Genomic DNA, 18,577 nt, shown 5'->3' with positions numbered 1-18,577 from the left:
CTCTCCCTCTGCCCCTTCCCCGACATGCGCACACGCACTCTCTCTCTCTCTCAAAAAAGAAAATGATGTAACTGATGTGTATTTTCACTTTTCAGGGATTGGGTTTGGGTAGTGTCTCATGAACTGAGCCTACTTTTCTCTTTAAACAGGACACGGGAAATAGCATATACGGGGGCAGGGAGGTGTTAACCATGGAGACAGAATGCATGAAGGACACCTGGAGAACGAAGCCACCTCAGGTATTACAGGAATTCATTTTAGCTGAGTAGTAAGAACAGAAGCTAACATGTATCGCATCCTTTAGGTGCCAAGAACTGCGCTGAACAGTGTACCTGCCTGAGCTCATTTAATTCTGTCTCCTTTAGATAAGTACAATGTTAATCCTCACTGTCCAGAGGAGGAAACTGAGGCACAGAGCAGTCGGAAACTCACTCAGGATCAGACAGTTCCCCAGTGTTTGACCTAGGATCTGAATCTGGCCCATAATTTTAATCCTTTTCAGTTGCAGGCTCTTTTTCCTTCTGCGCACAGTGACGTTCTTACGTAAGTGAAAATTAGAGTTTCCTGGCAATTTATGTACTTTCAAAACATCCAGAATATATTCCAGGCGTTTCTATTTCTCATAAGAAATAGTTTAGGAAACCAAAAGCAAACATTCTAACATGGCAAAAGAAAATTAAATATATTTGACATTTTGTGTGGTTTATCGGATTTATTTACACCAATGTGGAGTAAAAAACATGAGTTGGTCAGAAACCAGGATCTTCTGACATTAATCTCTTCAGTCAGACCCCAAGACGTACAGAGGGAAAGTCCTGCCTGTCCATCCCCCACATTTCTTCTGAAATTCTTCCATGGCCTTGTACTTTCATGAAAGCATGATTATGGCAATGGAATACAAATGCTGAATTTGAGAGCCAAAAAAGGCTGGAACCCGTTAAAGGGCTTCCCCCACCAAACAGTCCTGAAGGCATCCTGATAAGCGCTCCACGGGCAGAAGGAGCTGACAAAGCTTTACTCAGTTTATGGGCAATAATATGAGTTAAGTGCTAGGGGTGGGGTGTGGGGTGTGGAACAGCGAAGGCATTGATAAGGCAGAAACAATTTCTTTGTGGAAAGATGAAACACCCTAGGAGCAGAGAAACTGTAAATTGTGAAGTGTGTGACCCACCTTGGTGCATGGGGAACCTGCCTGATACTGAAGCCCAACCCCCAGCATCTGTGAGCAAGGATTTGGCAAGGTGCAGGTGCTGGGCTTGGCAACTTCTCCATGGAAACTGGTCGTCAGGTTTTGAGGAGCCGATGATGGAAAGAAGAGCCGACTCTTTTTGCTAAATGAGGCTTTCAATGCCATTTCTAGCCTGGTGGGGGAAACTAGAGAGAGATGTGCATGAATTTGAATGGCAGGTGGAGATGGCAATGGAAGAGATGTCACATGGGTGGAAACAGAGATGGCGTCAGTCTGTGAGAAGCAGAACAACGTAACGGACAGGAATGAAGGAAAAATAGGACCCGGGTGGGCTAAGGAGAGGGTGCGTGGGAACCTGGGAGCCCAGGGGTGAGGTGGGAGAAGGGCAGGGCCAGCCAGTGGGCTCATCTGACTGCAGCACAGAGAGTAGGAAGGGGAGCAGGGGGGAGATGAGGCAGGAGTTGCAGGCAGGGCTGGTGGTTGGTGGAGGGCCTTCATGCCAGGCTTGGGAGTTTGGATGGGAAATAAGAAGCTGGAGAAGGTTCTTGAACAGAAAACTAGAAGAGAAGCCCCACACAAGTGTCTTAATCTGTGGCAGAGTGACCTTCACTTACATTTTACCTTAAAAGTCATTGTCCTTCCCAAAGATCACCTTCCTGCTAGCACAGGGCTCTAGCCCATGTAGGGGCAATGACCGCATCTGGGGTGGTCTGAGCACAGAGCCGTGCTCATGCCTGGGACTGTCCTCGGGCCCAGCCTTGTTGGCCACCTGCAAGAACCCACAGGGAGAGGGCTGCAGCCAGGGTGAGCACTGTGCAAGGCTGCCACGTCTGGTTGGGTGGGTTGTGTCATGCACAAGGACAGGAGAGCGAGGACAGCTGAAATCCAGCCTGTGTGCCGCTCTGCAAGCAATGTGCTCTGGCACGAGGGGCATCCACCTGAGGAAGAGGCAGCTTTTTCTATTCTTACCAGGGCACCAGAAGGGCTGGCAGGGGACAGAACGAAAAGAGCCAGTTTGCTAAAATCTCTGAGGGAGGTAAAGGGGAGCAAGGTATATCTCTAGTTCAATACCACTGATTTGGGTGACTAAGGCAAGGGAGGTGAAGTGTGGCATCAGTGACAGATACCAGGGCAGGAAGCCAGACAAAAACGGGGGAGAGGGCGGATGCCCTGTGGTAGCCAGAGCAGTCAGGCAACCCACAGCCAAGCATCCACCCACCCATCTGCTCATGGCTCCCCACCGGGAGCAAGAGGGTCCCTGCTCTCACGGAATTCGGTCCAGTCAGGGGAGAGATGGTACACATCCACACATAACTTACTATTCTTATTATACTGTTACGTTAGTCCTATACCGTGCTTATCATATTTTTTTAAATTATTTATCTGAGAGAGAGAGAGAGCGAGCGAGTGCATGTGTGGGAGGGGTAGAAGGAGAGGGAGAGAGAGTCCCAAGCAGACTCTGCGCCCAGCATGGAGCCCAACCTGGGGCTCGAACTCGTGACCCCAAGATCATGACATGACCCGAACCAAGAGTTGGATGCTCAAGCCACTGTGCCACCCAAGCGCCCCTTATCCTATTATTATGTCAAAAAGGATTCTATACAATAATGGGAAGAATCTAATGAAGACTGGGGAAAGGAATTAGGCAAGCTGATGAGTCCTCAAAGATGGTTCTGCATTCGCCAGGTGATCAGTGAGGAAGAGCCTTCCAAGAGCAGGAAATGAAAGCTGACACTTCCTGAAAGTGAGGATTAGAAAAGGCCAATGCGGCCAGAACAGATTGAGGGAGGGGGGGAAAATAAGACCGGAAATGTCAGCAGAATCCAGATTGCGTTGAAGGTATTGTGAGACATACAGGATTCTGATTTATTTTAAGGGCACTGAGAAGCCATTGGAGTAATTTGAAAATGGGGGTTCACTGACCAGATCTGCATTTTGAAAAGATCACCATCACTTCCTTATTCAGAATGGATGAGGAAAAGGCAAGAGTGGAAAAGGCAGCTGGAGGACCAGAGTCTGTTCGAGTGGTCCAGGCAGGAGGTGATGACTAGCAGAGGTGGACATGATAACCAGTACATTCTGGAGGTAAAAGTGACTGCTGAGCTGGAAGGTGTAAGGCATGATGTGGGCAGACTCCTCTTCTCCCCCTCCAGACTTCTGACCTGAGCGCTCTCCATAGAACTTCTCCAGATATTCTAGAAGCTGAGGCCCCTGGAAGGCCCCTCTCTACTTAGTTGGGTGATCCAAAAAAATATGGAAACTCCATTTGTTATGGTTACTGCAGTCCTACTTTGGCCTGATGAACATGGGTGCATCTAGATTAAAAACTCACGTTCCTTAAGCTCATATCAATTGAGAGAAGGGTGAGGGGTTAAGGGCTAGGGCAAAGCTGTAGGGGAGGTCTACAGAACAGCAGAGGAAATACAAGCTTTTCATCTCAAGGATTTGCCTTGATAGGTTAAAGTTGAAAAAAAAAATCTATATAAATTAAGCCACAGCAAGTGGCTTTCTGGTAACTGTTAGGCTTTGCATGGAATAAGTTCCCAAGGGTTTAATTGCCAGTGAATGTAAACTCTGGGTCTTGTTCCATTTTTACAAACCGTAAGAAAAGCATGCTTGTCTGGTTCAATGGACCTTGAGCTGTAATTTCTGTGCTGTGTAGCTCTCATTAGATATGTAAATTCCTTCCCTAACCCAAAATAAGGAGAGAGGAATCAGGCCCGTTAACTGCCACCCTCTATCCTAGCCAGAACCACAGGCTGTGAGAAGCAGGGTTTGCCCACTGGGTTTTCAAGGTTTCTAGCCCTTTAGAATCCCTTGTGGGCAGTGGGGGGCCATGTCATCTACATTCTTATAAAGAGTTTTCATTTCCCAAGACTGAGTATCTGGGAGCTGCCTAAGAGAGGCCACCTGGGTTTATTTATCCCTATCCCTATGGGAGCCTGGTACATGCCTGAGGCTTAATGGATGCTTGCAGGGTGAAGGAGTAGCACTTCGGATATTAACTCATGTAAACAGTCAACTCTGGGCCAAACTCACTTACCTCTTTTTGTCCAGTGACTTGTAGAAAATGGCAATAATCATCTTGAATTGAAAGAAATTTGGCTTTTCCCGTCCCTTCAGCATCCTTAAGATTAGCCATGCTCTCTTGAAAATACTTCTCGGCCACATCTGAAGAAAAGCATCAAAACAACATTTGAAGATCGCTTGCAGAGTTGAAATGGAAACAGGATAAATATGCTTTTAGCGGTGGTGAACTATTTGAAAATAGTGAGTATTTAGACAAGAGGACCTAGTTAATGTGCCTGTTTTTCAGAAAAGATTTAGGTCTCAGAGGGAAACGACAATTTCCTTTCCTTGGTTTTCATACATTTTAGCTCTCCCAGCAATACGGTAAGCAAAGCTAATGCAAACGGGGAAAATATTCCCCAGACCTGAACACACTGGTAACGTTTTCAGGTTGATTAACCATTAATTCTTCCTATAACTCTGGTTGCTGCCCACTGAGGGTATAGCTTCAAGGATCCACTTACTTTAATGGACTCTGTTATCTTAGAACCTAGTTTTACAACATTAAAATTTGGGAAAATATGGCTGACATGCCACTGAAGGAAGAAACCCGACCATTCCAAACACATAAACATACTGGTCATAATATAATGGACATATTTTTAAAGGTATGCCAACCTTGAAAGCAAGAAAAGGAAAACCTTAGGTATAGAAAATGAAGAAGGAACTAGAAGCCGGAGCATGGTCCATGAGGGTATTAGAAAACAGGTATATTCTATAAGGATGGGGACTAGAGATGAGGCCTGAGGACTGGGTGTGGTAAGAAGATGGAATAGAACAACAAGCCAGTGTCGTAGGCAGCGTTCTAGGATGGCACCATATGCCCCTCACCTTTGTCTAATCCCTCCCCTGTGATGATGGGTGGAATTTGCCGATATGATGAGATATTACTCCTGTGATGAGGTTTTGTGATATGACATGGTTGAATTTAAGAAAGTGAGATTATCCCTTGGGCTTAACCAATTCACCTGAGCCCTTTAAAAGCCGAGTTTTCTCCAGTCGGTAGCAAAAAAGGCAGCCAGAGAGATTCAAAGCATAAGAGGGATTTGACAAGGAGGTTCTCCATTGGTGAGATGGAAGGAACCATGGTGTAGGGACCCAAGAGTGGCCCGTAGATGCCGAGAGAGGTCCCTGGCCAATAGCCAGCAAACAAATGGGGATTTCAGTCCTACAACCAAAAGGAAGTGAATTCTGCTAATAATGGGAACGAATTGGGAAAAGGACTCCATGCTCCAGAAGAGAATGTAGCTGGCCAATGGTTTGCTTTTAGGCTGACAGCTTGATTTCAGCCTGAGCTCGATTTAAGCCAGCCTTACAGGGCTAGACTTCTGACCTACAGAACCAAGTTAATAAACAGGTTTAAGCAATCATCATTGGTTATGCAGCAGAAGAAAACTAACAGTCAGGAATCCCTACAATGGAGATAAAAGCAATTGTATTGGTCTGAGGTGAGGCCCCATGGTTGTCCCACCAGAGGCCATCCATGGCTAGAAAAATAGCATCTAAAACGGGGACACCATATATGGGGCAGGCACACATGTGAAGTCTGAATCTACAACAACTACTTGGTTTGGAAATTCTGAACCGAGAAATTAACTAGGAAGGAGTCTGAAACTGGAGAAATCACAGGGCTCCAGCATAGGGATCAGCAAAGTTCTTCTGCGAAGGACCAGATGGTAAATATTTTAGGCTTTGGAGGGCACATGGGCTCTGTCTCAGCTATTCAACTCTGCTGTTGAGGCACAAAAGCTTCCATAAATGAATGGTAACACAAAAATGAATGACCGTGGCTGCATACAGTGCATTTCCCCTTGGAAGTCTCACGTGTATCATGTAGCGCAAATACATATGAGCAAAAAGATAAAACATAATCTTCTGCTTCTTTCATTTCCTCTGCATTGGCTTATTTCCCCTTTATCACCTCCAATTTTGTATTTGTGCATCCTTGCTATTTTCTTGATTAGACCAGCTAGTATTTTCTCTATTTTAATACCTTTTCCAAAGAATCACCCCTTGAATTCATTTTTCTCATACTGTGATGTGAGTGCCAGGTGCTTCCAAAGAGGCCCATATGAAAACAGCATTCCAGAAGTCACAGAGGAACAGAAATTGGGTCAGCCTATGCAGAGAGGGTGGTTGTTCCTGAGGCTGCACTCGGGAGATTGCCCAGGTTCGGGCTCTGGCTCTGCTGCCTAGTTCTAGCTGTGTAAGGACTAGATCTCAAAGCCCTCATCTGAAAAGGGGGAACATAACACTAGCGCCTTCTTTATAGGGTTGTTGTCAGGAGTAAATGGGTTCATGCATATAAACAACTGAGGACATGCCTAACACCTAATCTGTGCTCAATAAATGGTTATCATTTGAATTCAGGGACAGCTTTGAGGATCGTGGTTATGGACCTCTCTCGCCCATGCAAGGCTGACCAGGAGGGACACAGGAAGCAGAGGTGGACATTGAGACACTAACAGGACGGAAGCACTATGAAAAGAAGAGTGGTCAAAAGGCACAGAAGACCTCAGGCACACCTCGAGAGTTTTGAGAGCATCTGAAATTCACCCTGAGCATGCTGGGTCTCAAGAAATGATTCAAGTATACTCCATGTGACCTGTTTTAGAAAGGAGACACCTGAACAGTGTGTCTATCGAGTCTAGTCAATCAAGAGAAAAGTTAGGTCTGAGAACAAGTAAGTTTCATTTCTCTGCAAGATTTACTTTGCTTGGAACCTAGGCCGTTGCCGGAAAGAAGCAGGAATTCTGCTGTGAGGTGAAGTCTTCTGGAGAGGTCTCAGTGCCCACTGCCCCCCGAGTTTGTAGCAAGACAGAAGTTGATTGAATGGGAGTCCCCTGCTCCTTTCTTTCAGTGGGGGTCTGTTCACTGCTAGACCAGCAGGTGGACTTCTAGGCTATTTACTCAGAATTTTCTCGTGGTAGGAGAAAATTCTGCCAAGTAGAAAATGTCTTTACTTGTAGCGGACTCACGGGAGAAAGCATTACAGATTTAATGTGCAAACTAAGTATCAATTTTGGCTACTTTGATAATCCCATGACAGCAAACGTGGGGATGATGTGGCATTTATTTTGTTGATTTTAAAAGCATTACAGAGATGAACATTCCAGGTCTAAAAATTAACAAGGATATTCAGGAGTGGAGTACTCTTGCTATTTTAATTTTCTGTCTAATTGGGAATTAACCAAAGAATGCAACTGAGCCCTTCTTTAAGACTAGAGATCTTTCATGAGTCTCAGCCTTGTTCCCCTGAGATGAGCCCTTACCATAAAGACTGGCAGATGTCAAGCGTGTAGGAAGGAACTGGGGCTGGACGAGCAGGGACCGAGTTTCCAGACCCTGGGCTTTGGCAGAAGTGGTGCCCTACTCAGATAGAGGAGGAGGCAAAAGGGATGGGAAGCATTTCCCTCGCCTTCCTGAGTAAGGAGCTGGTCTCTCAGACACAGGAGGACACAGCTGCACTCGATCCCCTTCTAGCCCCATGTCCTGCTACCTCTTGGTATCCCTTCCCCCAGCAGTCACATGCTGACCAGCTGCAGGTCCCCTAGACCCGAGTGGCACCTACTCCTTTCCCTTAGCGTAGCTGATCTCACAAAGATGCTAGGAGAGAGGGAGCTGCTTGGCCTAACTCAATCCAGTGCATAAATGGCTCAACCTCTAACGCAGGGAGGCCTATTCATACTTTCCAAAGAGGATGCTTGTTAGCACACATGGATTTCTGGAAGAGCGAGTGAGAGTGAGGGAAGAAGGAAGGGAGGGGAAGGGAGGAAGGGATTTATTACTGAAACAAAGGCAGCAGGGTTACTGAAGTGAACGCAAACCAGGGGTGGTGGTGGACGTCGGAGATGGGCCCTGCCCCTGAGTCTGCCCTCTGAAGGTGCTGCCTGCAAGGTCGCTGGTCAGATGGGGTGAGGGTGGGGAGGGGTTCTCTGATGGTTGTTGGCCCATGTAAGTTGGCCACATGTCAGGCATCCTGTCAGGGCCCTTGTAGCTCAGAAGAGCCTTGAGTCTGGGAACCGAGGAAGGTACTGGGCATCCACTGTGGGTGCCTTCCCTGTCTCTAAATTTGAAACTACTTTTATCTTTACCTGGGATACAGGAAAACTCCTTTACTGTAAGACCCTGATGTACTTCCCTCACCTAACCCCCAAATCAGGTTTCTGAACTGGGAGCCACATGATCTGTCTTCACGGGGAGAGCAAATCTGTCCTGTTACTACAGCTAAGGAGTGACTCCCTGATGAGCAGTTTGTTCTTCTGGGGGTGGGCACCCCCCTGGAGGTCCATGGGGGACAAATGATTTCCAGAGAGATGGAAGGTCAAGCAGGGTGAGGAGATGCCACGCCCCAGCACGGACCTGGTGCCCTGAAGCCGGGTGTGGGGTCACACAGAGCCAGCCGTTTCAGTGAGCTCACAATGGCCACCCCCAACTTTGAAAACCGCTTCTAGAATCATCTGCAACCTGATGCCTGTGGCCTTGGCAGAAGATGAGGTCATTTTCTAAAGCACAGAAGCATGACTTAGCTTGTGAATCTGAGCCCCGGTGGCACAGGTGTCCCAAGGCCATGGGTCCCCTCCCGTTTCCACTGCAACACAGTGCTGAGGCTGTCTGTGAGTGAGCGCGAGGGCCAAGTGTGGCCCAGTGGGCAGGGGGGCTTAATGTCTCCTGGAGGCCCTGCCGGACTCTGTTTGGTTCTATGTTCATATACAGGCAAAAACAACAGCAACAACAAAAACAAAAACAGGCTTCGTTCAAAGAGCAAGAGGAATGCGGGGTTACACATTGACACGCTGGAGGTTAAGAGGCTTTTAATTAAAACAAATTCCAGTAACTCTGGGCTCATTTTCCTGAGGCCCAAAGTCCTAAGGCAAGAGCTGAACAGTGAGGGCAGCTTTCATTAAGAGGGAGGCCTACGTGTACAATGTGACGATTATCTTTTGTTAACAGTCTTGGGAAAGAGTCTGTAGTATGTACTCACAGCAAAAGCACTAAGGACCGCAGGGAATTTAGCCTGACATTAACCCCAGAGGACCTCCGTCACCCAGCAAACAAACAGACTGGACCCATTTAGACCCTGTTGGGGGCTGCTACAGGCCCTGCACAGGCAGCTGCCCCAAGGCCACCTACCAGCCCTGGTGGGAGTGGGGGCGCTGAGGGGGGTGAGGACTTAGGAAGCCCAGGTCAGGCTCTGTCCTCACCTCAAGGCCTTTGGTGGTCCACACGGAGACCCTCTTTGGGAAGAACACTTTCACAGGCCCTGGACACGGCTTCTGGGAGAGGCACACCTGCTGCTCACTAGCTGTGTGATCCCAGGAAGTCCGAGGCCATCTCTGGGGGGCAGGTTTGCATCAGTAGCGTGAGGCGACCAAGATGGCGGTAGGCTGGGTGAGGCTTGAGTGGGAGAGCATATATGAAGTGCCCGCACAGTGCCAGGAACCCACAGGCCCAGTAAGGGGCTCGGTCACCGTGGGGATCTGCCTGCCTCCAACATCCCTGCCACCAGGAAGCTGACCCCATGCCTACCTCCCCACCACTCACAGTCCCACCCACTAGTGGCCACCCAGGGGTGGTCAGGTATCCAGCAGCCTCCAGCCCCTGTTACCTGTCTTAGTAAAGTATATATGTTTTCCAGAAGCTGCCCTAAAAACCCTTTTTGAAGCCAAGTCAGGGTATAAATAACATAGGTTTTTCTGAGAAGTTCTGAACACAAATTATTAGCCAGTAGAAGAGTGAAAAACGGGACATCACAGAGGGCATGTACTTCATCTTCCCTAGCAGAGGAGTGAAGCCACAGACTTTGTTCTCAGACACAAAGATGAAAGGCAGTTTGTAAGCTAGGCTTGATGAGGTTTCAGTTTGCCCCAGGTTGTCCCTTCGTGAAGAGAGACCAACAGCACAGACTTGGAGAGAGGAAGAGGCCACCCCTTCTAATCCTCTGCTGGCCCCAAGAGCGGCCGACCCTGCAGCCCCCACCTGTCCATGCTATGGGCTCCCTGGACTTCTGGGACAGTGTCACTCACTCTCCAGTTCTGGAGTGGGCTAAGTAGTCTGTGCCTGGCCTCTGTCTAAGCCTTGCTTTGCCTCTACCTTGCAGAGTGACCCCGGACACGCCCTGGCCCTCAGTCCTTTAGATGGGATGCGCAGTAAGGTACCTTCCAGAAGTTTCCGAGACTGGGCCCTACTAAAGATGGTGGGAGACAGGGTAAGGGTTCTTCTCTGGCCTCACCCAACTTGCTCTCTGCAGCTTCCCCTTCCTCACCTGGCCTCTAGAGCACAGAGCAGGCGTGGATGCTGACATCTGCTTGCGGAGCTCAGAGGCAGGCCAGGCTCAGGCTGGCTGGGCATTTTGTAGCAAGAAATGGGCCTTGCCTAGGAGCTGAGGAAAGGTCTCTCAGAGCACTCGGGGCTCGAGGGGGTTTGGGAAGGCTGAGGAGGAAGGAAGATGGAGAGGGAAGAGTGAAGAGGAAGGGAGAGAGGTGGGTAGGTGTGGCCAGCCATGGCTTACACTCATTTCCACCAGCAGGGCTGTACCACAAACCCCACCCAGAGGCTCCCCAGGCTGGAGGTGGGGTGAGGGAGCCAGCTGGGGCAGCTGAAGAGGGCCACAGGCAGGTGAAGGCCACCCGACTGTGGCTGCTCCCAGATGGCCAGGTTACCACCATCAGGAGTCCACTGGAGCTGGGCATGTGCGTGTTCCAGAGCCTGTCTGACTTCGTGTCTCCGTCGGACACACAGGGCCCAAGGAGCATTGATAACCCAGTGGACGGGGAGTGGGCTGGGGGTGGGGTAGGACCCAGCAGAGGGGCAGGCCCCAGCAGAGGGGCAGGCTGAGAAGGCAGGCCACAGGAGGAAGAGTTGAGAAAAAGGAGGATCATGGAGGTATATAAAACATGAGACTCCCTCAAGAGGCAATGCCTAGCTTCAGGTACTTCTATATTTTACGTCTACTGTGCAAAATGTGGGAGATTAGGATAAGTGGGGGCCAGGGAAATATGTATCTTTGTGCATGGGGAATTACAGCTTGGGAATGCACCCACGCTCATGAGTCTGGCTCCTATAGCCAGGGATCCCACCCCCGGCCCCCAAGGCTCTGCCAGGGCCCCTTCCACCCTGCTGGGTCTGGACCCTACAGAGCCCAGGCTGTAAATGGAGCCACTTCCAAACAAGGCTGCCTGTGTGCTCGGCAGCCTCTGCCTCTCAAAGGTTTACCCTGAAATGTACTTGGCTTCCGCCCATTTCATTTTAATATCCTTTAGGAGAAGAGTTATGAACGCAAGGCCAATGGCCTGAACACTTAGCAGGGTTGGGAGAGCTGTTAATACCAAGTTTGTCTATGGCCGCTCTGGGAAGTGGGCCAGGCTCAGGTTAGTGACATTCCAGGAGCCTGAATTGGAAGTCCTTATGCAATCACAGTCCTTCGTGACTTCTAGGGCAGTTTTGTCTGCATAAGGAATGCAGGAAAGGCACAGGGCAAAGGGATTCGCTTGAGCATGGAGCCTGAAACATGCTAGCTTCTTGGCCAGTGGCATTTTGTTTGTCAGAGGGCAATGCCTTCAATGGGCATTTATCGAGCAGGCTATGGAGAATCCCCAAATGGGAGATTTTTCTCATTAATGATTCTTAAAAAAAAAAAAATCTGTACTCTACACAGACAGGTTTAAGCACAGGGGAGCCGAGCTGAGGTCCCCATGCCTGTGGATTTCCATGGCATTGGGTGGAACATGCAGATTTGCTCCCAGGGGATCTGGCTGGGATTACTACACTCAAAGTCACTAAAGTCCAGATCACAGTCCTGCCGTCCTGGGGGAAAGCCAGCCAGTGTGTGTGTGTGTGTTTGTGTGTGTGTGTGTGTGTGTTGTGGGGGTGTCTCCCCTTAGCTCCCCTTAGTTGCCAGACAAAGGTAAGTTCCAAATTCCCTCCTTTCCTTTCTCCTTGCTGGAGGCAGCAGAGGCCTGGGTGGGTTTCCCTCATTCCCACTGTGGGGGGCATTGGCCTGTGAGGGGGTCACAGAGAGATGACTAGAAAACCCAGGCTCCCTGAAAGACGGTGGGAATGCGCCCGCCCACTCCCACTGCAGCTCCTGGCTGGGCAGGGCCCAGCTCATTCCTGCTTCCAAAGGCACCCTGACTCCATGCCTGTAACGTGGGTCCCCTCGGCCCACACCACACTTAGGTATTGTGGGTAAGAGTCAGAACAAACTCTGCATCTCACGATGCCGGATGATCAGTTGATTTGCCACAGTCTTTTCCACGTTCGCCACCAAGGGAACCAGGATTCTGACAGATGCAGTTTTCAAACTGGTGAACACAGTAGGAAGAGTTTGGGGTTTCTCCTTGCTTGTGTTTGTTTCTAACGTGCCCATTTAGACGGCTTGAGGCCTTAGGGACGGGGGCTGGGGCTCCTCTCTGCACCTGTTCCCAGGATTCATGTTGCTGCCCGACAAGCAGCTGTTCTGATCCCACGGTTTCACTGCCCAACCTCACTTAGCACTCGCTCGCCTTTAAGGCTTCATTAAACTATCTTCCTAATGGCATCAAGGTGCAAGCCATTTCCACCGTCTTCTGATACGCAGAAGCTGAGCCCGAGAAGGGCTCATCTAGAGGCACCCTACAGACGGAGAGGGACTATGTCCTTTTTGGGTAGAGCAATAAGTAGACAGAATATAGATGGATGGACCGGGCAGGGATGGGGAGCTGGCTGTGTTGGCTCACTTGTAAAATTCAGGCTTGTGAAAAGGATTAAGTGAGCACGTGTGTGACAGTTCCAGCATCTGCAGACAAGGCCAGCTCGATTCCTGCTACTAATTGTTACTAGTAAAGCTATGCTTACCATGATTCCTGCTGTCTACGTTTCTAGCAACCAATCCACTAAGCCTCAAGCAGAAGTGACCCCCTTCCCTAGTCTGTAAAGCCAACTGCAGCTCCCTGCTCCTGGGGGGAAGTTTTCTTCTATCTTTACACTCCTCTTGTAGTTCAAATTCTCACTGGCAAGGCAGCTTGCGGGGTTCAGGCTGCCAAAGACAGAGGAGGAACCGAGAGCCCGTGTGTGTTCCTGGACTGGCCCCTGCCCCCTGGCTCTCCCAACCCATCTCTCCGGGCGGCCTCCGCTTTTCTAGTCCTTTCTCTGTCCCAAATGCTGCAGACTCCTCGGCGGGCCTAAGGGGGTGGAGGGTGGTGGGGCAAGGAAGGAAAGGTGGTGTTTGCAGACCTTTTAATGTAACAAGGAGGTCGAGAGCCTAGGTTCAAATCTGCTAATCCCTGGCTATGCGCCCCTGGGGAAATTGCCTAATCTCTCCGTGCCTCTGTTTCTCCACCAGAAACTGGAAGTACTTATACCAACCTCATGGAGATGTTGTGAAGATTAACTGAGTTAATAAATGTAACTGGTTAGAACCATGCCCGTATGAACCATGTAAGCATTAGCTGTTACTACCATTATCACTGTGTGAGGTCATTAAATTCTCACAGATCTTATTATGGTATCACTGTCATTCTCAATTTATAATACCCACACTGTATTTAGACTAAAAAATATAAATAAAAATATAGGTATATATATATTTGGATTGTCTGATTCTGTGAGTCATGCAAAGCAGAGTGGTCTAACTTTGCAGTTAGAGGGAAAAACATTTCAGGACACAAATTCTATCAGTCCTCACCCAATCCATACATTTTTTAACTAGCTGAGATGCTGGCAAATGGGAATCCCTCTAGGCATAGAGGGTCTTTGGGCCTTGGTTTCATAGCTGTTTGGTATTCTCTTTTTTTTTTTTTTTTTTTAAAGAGAGAGAGATTGAAAGAACAAGTGGAAGGAGGGGTGAGGAAGAAGCAGACTGCCCACTGAGCAGGGAGCCCGATGCAGGGCTCAATCCCAGAACCCCAGGATCATGACCTGAGCCAAAGGCAGCTGCTTAACTGCCTGAGCCACCTAGGCGCCCTTAGCTGTTTGGCATTCTCTTGGGAATACGCAAGGCTCCCCGATCCCTACCCTACCAGTTTAAATGCTCAGAACCCTCTGGCTGTCTGAAACCCATGAGGCCCTGAGGAAAACAGGAAGGTTCTGACAAGCATTCATCATACACCCGCTCTCCGGGTCAGAAGTTATAGGTCTGGCCCTCACACTGGTTTTGACCCAGAGTCTGAAACATATTTGAGCTAGTTAGCATCAATTACACATAAAAATCTAGATTTCCGCCTTCTCTTGAAAAAGCAGATCTGCCATGGAAGCCTGCCTTCCACTTGATGGTAATGGGCTAGAGTGAGAGACCGTTGCTCACTTTCCATAGGGTATGGCTTCTCCACTTGGCCACAGTCCTCAGCACTCCGTATTGTCTTGCTGCCACTACCGTATTGTCATGACTGTCTGTGTCACTCCCACGGCTTACTTGGTTCCTACAGACATGTAGATTTGTGACTCCTGCTAGTCTAGGGATTTCCATCAAACCTGCATTGGCATCTTAACTGTCTCAATAGCTGGGACTGGAAGGTTCTTTTCCCCCCATTAAAGAAATTTTAAGCCCCAATAAGCTGGTCAAAAAACTGCTAGCTTTTTGAAGGCTTTGAAGTTGATTGTTATATATGGAGTGTTCCAGAGAGAGGGGATCTGAAAGTTTGCCGGCCTTCTCTCTCTACCCCTAGATAGGTTGCTCCAGCTCTGAAAAGGTGCTCAAAGCTCCAGGAGACCAGAAAGAGGAGTCTGTAAGGTGGGATGGACAGATGGATAAACTCCAAAATCCCCCTCACCAGCTCCTCTCTGGACTTGAGCCCCTGCCTGGCCTGGGGATCTGTGCAGACCAAGCTGCTCATAGAGGAGCCCCCTTCATCTTCGCCTACCCACCAGCCTCTACATTGTAGCCCAACTCCTGCTCCCTGAACCTCAATTATTCTGGATCTCAATTTTAGGCTTGCTGGCACATTGGATCTTATTTTACTATAGTACACGATTATTTTTATCTGATATTTTGGAATATACCCCTAGGTCTTCTTCATGAGTTATACTCTGTTTCTGAATATTCTGAACCCCCCCCCCCAAAAAAAGTCACTGGAATGTGTGTTCTCCATCAACAGAGGCATACTGTATGCTCAGAGTCCAGAATGGTGGGTGAAAGAACTCCCCAAGCTCGCTGCTCTACCTATTACATGGGGCTAAGAAAAACCGTATGAGTCATAAATGGCAACTTCCTCTTGGACTCCCGAAACCATGTAAGTTCATCCTGATGGAAAGCCCAGTGCTGTGAAAGTCTGTGGGCTGGGGTTCTGACAAGCCAGATCTGTTGCCACAGTAGCTCCACAACAATCTTTAAAAATAGATCACCTCTGAAAGCGGAGCATTTTTTCCTGTAAGCCCAGCATGGATTCTCTGGGGCTCTTAATAGCTCCGTTTGGAGGAAGATTCACTGGATTTGAAAGTAAAAGATTAGAGAAAGGCCGAACAGGACAGACGCCAAAGGACACTGTCGAAGCTAAGGGAGTGGCACAGCTACGAACGGCCACATAAAGCCTCCAAAGCGCTCCAAGGGGCCTGGGTCCCAGCTCCGGTCACCGGCCCTTCTGTCCTAAAGGCAGCTGGTCACAGACCCAGCCACGCCTGCGCAGACGGGCAGCGAGCCCGCAGGAGGTTTGCGCTCACCGTGGTGTTCGGTCCTCCCAGAAGCGATGGCCGCGTGGGCGACGAAATGTGCGGAGGCTGCTGCCTCCTCTCGGGAGGGGCCTCTGCTCAGCGCGATGAGATGCGCCTGTCACCAGGGAAAGAAGAAACACGTTCGTTTACCTGCTTGGTGGCAGCACTAGAGGACTAACTGTTCTTGCAGCGATAAGCAGAAAGCCGAGGCACCTTCTAGCCGGCTAGACGATATGATTTATGTGGAAGCACAGGCGATTCTTAGGAGACCTGGATCTTTTTTTTTTTTTTTTTAATTTTTTTATTCTTATGTTAATCCCCATACATTACATCATTAGTTCTAGATGAAGTGTTCCATGATTCATTGTTTGTGCATAACACCCAGTGCTCCATGCAGAATGTGCCCTCCTCAATACCCACCACCAGGCTAACCCATCCTCCCACCCCCATCCCCTCTAGAACCCTGTTTGTTTTTCAGAGTCCATCGTCTCTCATGGTTCGTCTCCCCCTCCGATTCCCCCCCTTCATTCTTCCCCTCCCGCTACCTTCTTCTTCTTCTTTTTTTTTTTTTCTCAACATATATTGCATTATTTGTTTCAGAGGTACAGATCTGAGATTCAACAGTCTTGCACAATTCACAGCGCTTACCAGAGCACATACCCTCCCCAGTGTCTATCACCCAGTCCCGCCATCCCTCCCACCCCACCCCCCACTCCAACAACACTCAGTTTGTTTCCTGCGATTAAGAATTCCTCATATCAGTGAGATCATATGATACATGAGGAGACCTGGATCTTAAAGGCATCGTGGAGTGGAGAGGGAAAGGCTGGGTCCAGATGGCGTGAAGCTGTGACCAGGGCACATCGCTAAGTAAATCATGTGAAAGTCTCTGCTCCTAGGAGTGTGGTAGTGTGCTGTCAGCTGAGGGGGGCATGGGGAGGCGGGGAGGAAGGTTTCAAGAAGGAAGGAGATGGGTTACCAGGAAGTGGGCGAATCTAGCCCCCTGCCGGCGCTCAGCCCAGAAAGGGGGACCCCCCCGAAGGTGTTCGCAGCCTCCCCAGTGCCTAATCCACCAAGCCCGTTGGCCTGCACCCTCTTCAAACCGGCCCATGGGGCTGCCTGAGCACAAAAAACAGCTCCGTTCCTTGAAAATAAAACCCCATTTAAAATTCCTTAAGAGGAAAAAAAAAATAAAACCTATGATCCTGTGAATATAAGTAACAGTCCTCTCAAATAAAATGCAAAATACGTCTCTCCAAATAAAAAGATAGAAAATAAAAAATAAATGAGAAAATAAAGCTATATTCATCTGACTGTGGACACGGAAAGTTTAAAAAATGCTGTTAGTAATAGGTTTATATTCATTCAATAAACACATAATTACTGATCGCCTATAGCAGGAGGGGCCCGGTCTAGAAAGTGTGGGCAGTAGGGAAAGGCACAGGAAGTGAGCATGACGTCATACAATGCACTAATGCGAGATGGTAGGTAGTTCGCAATTAATTGCCAAAAGGGTGACAGAAATACTGAAATATCACGAACCTAAAGGAGAAACGCCAGACTGGGATAGGCAAGACATACTAACAGCAACTAAGATTTCTTTCTCATTTGTGGTATCGATTTTAATTTTCTTAATTTTTTAAAAAAGATTTTATTTATTTGTCAGAGAGAGAGAGGGAACACAAGCGCAGGGCGGGGGGGTGGGGTGGCGGGAGCAGCAGGCAAAGGGAAAAGCAGAGTCCCCGCCAAGCAGGGAGCCCGATGCGGGACTTGATTCCAGGACCCTGGGATCATGACCTGAACCGAAGGCAGATGTTCAACCGACTGAGCCACCCAGGTGTCCCAATTTTCTTAATTTTTGTTATCCATGTTTTGTAGATGAGAAAGCTGAGGTTGCAGAATGGGTGACTTGCCCAAGACAGCTCACAGCTAATAAAGGATGGAGATAAGACTCTGACCTTGATACTCTGACTTCAGATTTGCTTTTTATTCTGCCCTGGCCCCTGGTGGCAGACATCACTAATTAATGCCAGCATACTCCGCACAGCCCCCAGGGGCTATGACTGATCCATGGGATCTGGCCTAGGAGATAAAGCCATACAATTATACTTTTTAGTCCAGGGCTGCCTGGGTGGCTCAGTCGGTTAAGCGTCTGCCTTCGGCTCATGGCATGATCTCCAGGTCCTGGGATCGAGCCCCGCATCGGGCTCCCTGCTCTGCGGGGAGTCGGCTTCTCTCTCTCTCTCTCCCTCCTTCTGTCCCTCCCCACTGCTCCTTCTCTCTCTCTCAAATAAATAAAATCTTAAGAAAAAAAAAAAAAGAACTTTCTAGTCCAGACCAAACAGTGAGACGGCAAAGACATAGAGACTTGGTCCCCTGATGATCAGCTGAACCCATTTCTGAGCTGATAATCAGGGTAGACGCTAGACTGTCGCCTCATTTGTCATATTTAAAATCAGCTGAGTTACTAGCTTGGCTTTTTATGATAGGGGCTACTCCAAATCAAGATTGCTGGTCATAACTTTAATTGTTGTGTTAGAACAACCAGAATTTCATATTCATAAATGCTAACAATATCCTCTGTTTTAGAACTACTTTTCTTATTATAGGATATAAATAAATATATAAATTGAACAAGTAATTTCGGCGACCTCCCAATTAGTCATTATTCTCAGTATGGCCTGAAGCTCTGAC

At 48.6% G+C, this 18,577-nt stretch overlaps 1 protein-coding gene across 4 annotated transcripts in view; it reads right to left on the bottom strand.

Annotated features, from left to right (window-relative positions):
- Positions 1-18,577, bottom strand: part of TTC23 (tetratricopeptide repeat domain 23) — a 95,944-nt gene that overhangs the window by 15,983 nt on the left and 61,384 nt on the right. For all 4 annotated transcript variants that reach the window (XM_035024040.1, XM_035024042.1, XM_035024041.1 and 1 more), the window contains 2 exons: positions 15,893-15,998; positions 4,233-4,360 (listed from right to left, as the gene is read on the bottom strand). In XM_035024040.1, the coding sequence (XP_034879931.1) occupies positions 4,233-4,360; positions 15,893-15,998 (234 nt within the window). The remainder of the gene's footprint in view (positions 1-4,232; positions 4,361-15,892; positions 15,999-18,577) is intronic.

The sequence above is a fragment of the Mirounga leonina genome, unplaced genomic scaffold, assembly GCF_011800145.1.
Source record: "Mirounga leonina isolate KUSES-001 unplaced genomic scaffold, KU_Mleo_1.0 Mir_178, whole genome shotgun sequence".
Taxonomy (NCBI): Eukaryota; Metazoa; Chordata; class Mammalia; order Carnivora; family Phocidae; genus Mirounga; species Mirounga leonina.
Note: the sequence above shows the minus strand (reverse complement) of the source record. Positions and strands in the feature narration are given on the sequence as shown.